This window comes from Trachymyrmex septentrionalis, unplaced genomic scaffold (genome assembly GCF_001594115.1).
Source record: "Trachymyrmex septentrionalis isolate Tsep2-gDNA-1 unplaced genomic scaffold, Tsep1.0 scaffold11, whole genome shotgun sequence".
Lineage (NCBI taxonomy): Eukaryota > Metazoa > Arthropoda > Insecta > Hymenoptera > Formicidae > Trachymyrmex > Trachymyrmex septentrionalis.
In genome coordinates, this window is record NW_017304228.1 from 5,780,826 (window position 1) to 5,782,110 (window position 1,285).

Genomic DNA, 1,285 nt, shown 5'->3' on the forward strand with positions numbered 1-1,285 from the left:
TAATTATAAATATTTAATATAATAATATATATTACAATGTATTGTATAGTTATATATTTTTATAATTATAATAATTATTATAAAAAATATTATATATATGTATGCACATATATTTTTACACATATATAATATGTGTGTATATTCGCCAAAATTTAGATCGCATATAAGCGAAAGAAAAAAATACGATAAATCTTTGTAGAAACCCTAAAAGAATCAACAATTCTTCGTCAGCTAACGCCCAATTTCAATGCAGAATTCGTTCTCTTTACTAGAAATTTATTCCACTGACGACGCATCGTATTTGCGTGGTCCCTGCCAAACTCGTGCGCCGATTTCGGTTGCCAATTTCGATTGACGAAATAGCTGTTTATGCTAATATTGTTACGTTATAATTTCTCTCCTCAAGGTCTTGATCCGGCGGAACCGCACTTTAGCAATACACATTCGATGGTCCGGCTAGATCCAACGGATGCAAACTTTGTGACAGCCATTCATACCGATTGTGATCTCTTTATTAGCGGTGGCCTAGGTATCAGCCAACCCGTTGGTCACATTGATTTCTATCCGAACAGCGGTCGCAATCAGCCTGGCTGTAATGAAGGTGTGCTGAATTCTATCACTTTGGAACGCGGCAGTTTCATTCGTGGTAAGTTTCTGATTCATTTAATCACACAATTCGAAATATGCTTTTATATTAAAATAAAAGAATATAAAAATATTAATTATATAATATAATATTTTGTACTTTTAATGATTGTCAACGTTCTCTTTGACTTTTAGATACTCTAAAATAAGTAACATTTGTGTAGAATTTTACTAATTATGTTGTTATAGTGCGATTATAACAGTTTTAATAATTTTTAATAAATAATAAATTTTTAATAATTTTTAACAAAATAGCGATCATTTAAAATCAGTTTGTATACATACCAGAACCACTTTGTGAAATTATTTACTAAATCTGATATTAATACACATACCTTTTCTATCAAGTTTTTTTCTTTCTGACAGTTTCGAAGTCAAATACGCATTTCCTTCTTAACTCGATTTATAGGACAGAGATCAAGCCATTTTCTTCACGTCTTAAACTCGAATACTATTTACCGAAAACACTGTTTTATAATTTCCTTATTTCTTTAAAGTTCTAAATAAAATTTTAGATATATATGCTTTAATAGTTGAACTTTTAGATAATACAAAAGAAATGAATTTTTTATTTAATTAAATTGTTGTTAAACAAAAATTATATATCCAAATTCAAACTTGAAACACTTCTTTTTTTCAG

The 1,285-nt window shown here is 28.6% G+C and overlaps 1 protein-coding gene across 1 annotated transcript in view; it reads left to right on the forward strand.

The window, feature by feature from the left end:
- LOC108749908 (pancreatic lipase-related protein 2-like) overlaps nucleotides 1-1,285 on the forward strand; it is a 17,448-nt gene that overhangs the window by 11,300 nt on the left and 4,863 nt on the right. Inside the window, exon 4 of the mRNA XM_018488937.1 lies at nucleotides 407-646. Within this exon, the coding sequence (XP_018344439.1) occupies nucleotides 407-646 (240 nt within the window). The remainder of the gene's footprint in view (nucleotides 1-406; nucleotides 647-1,285) is intronic.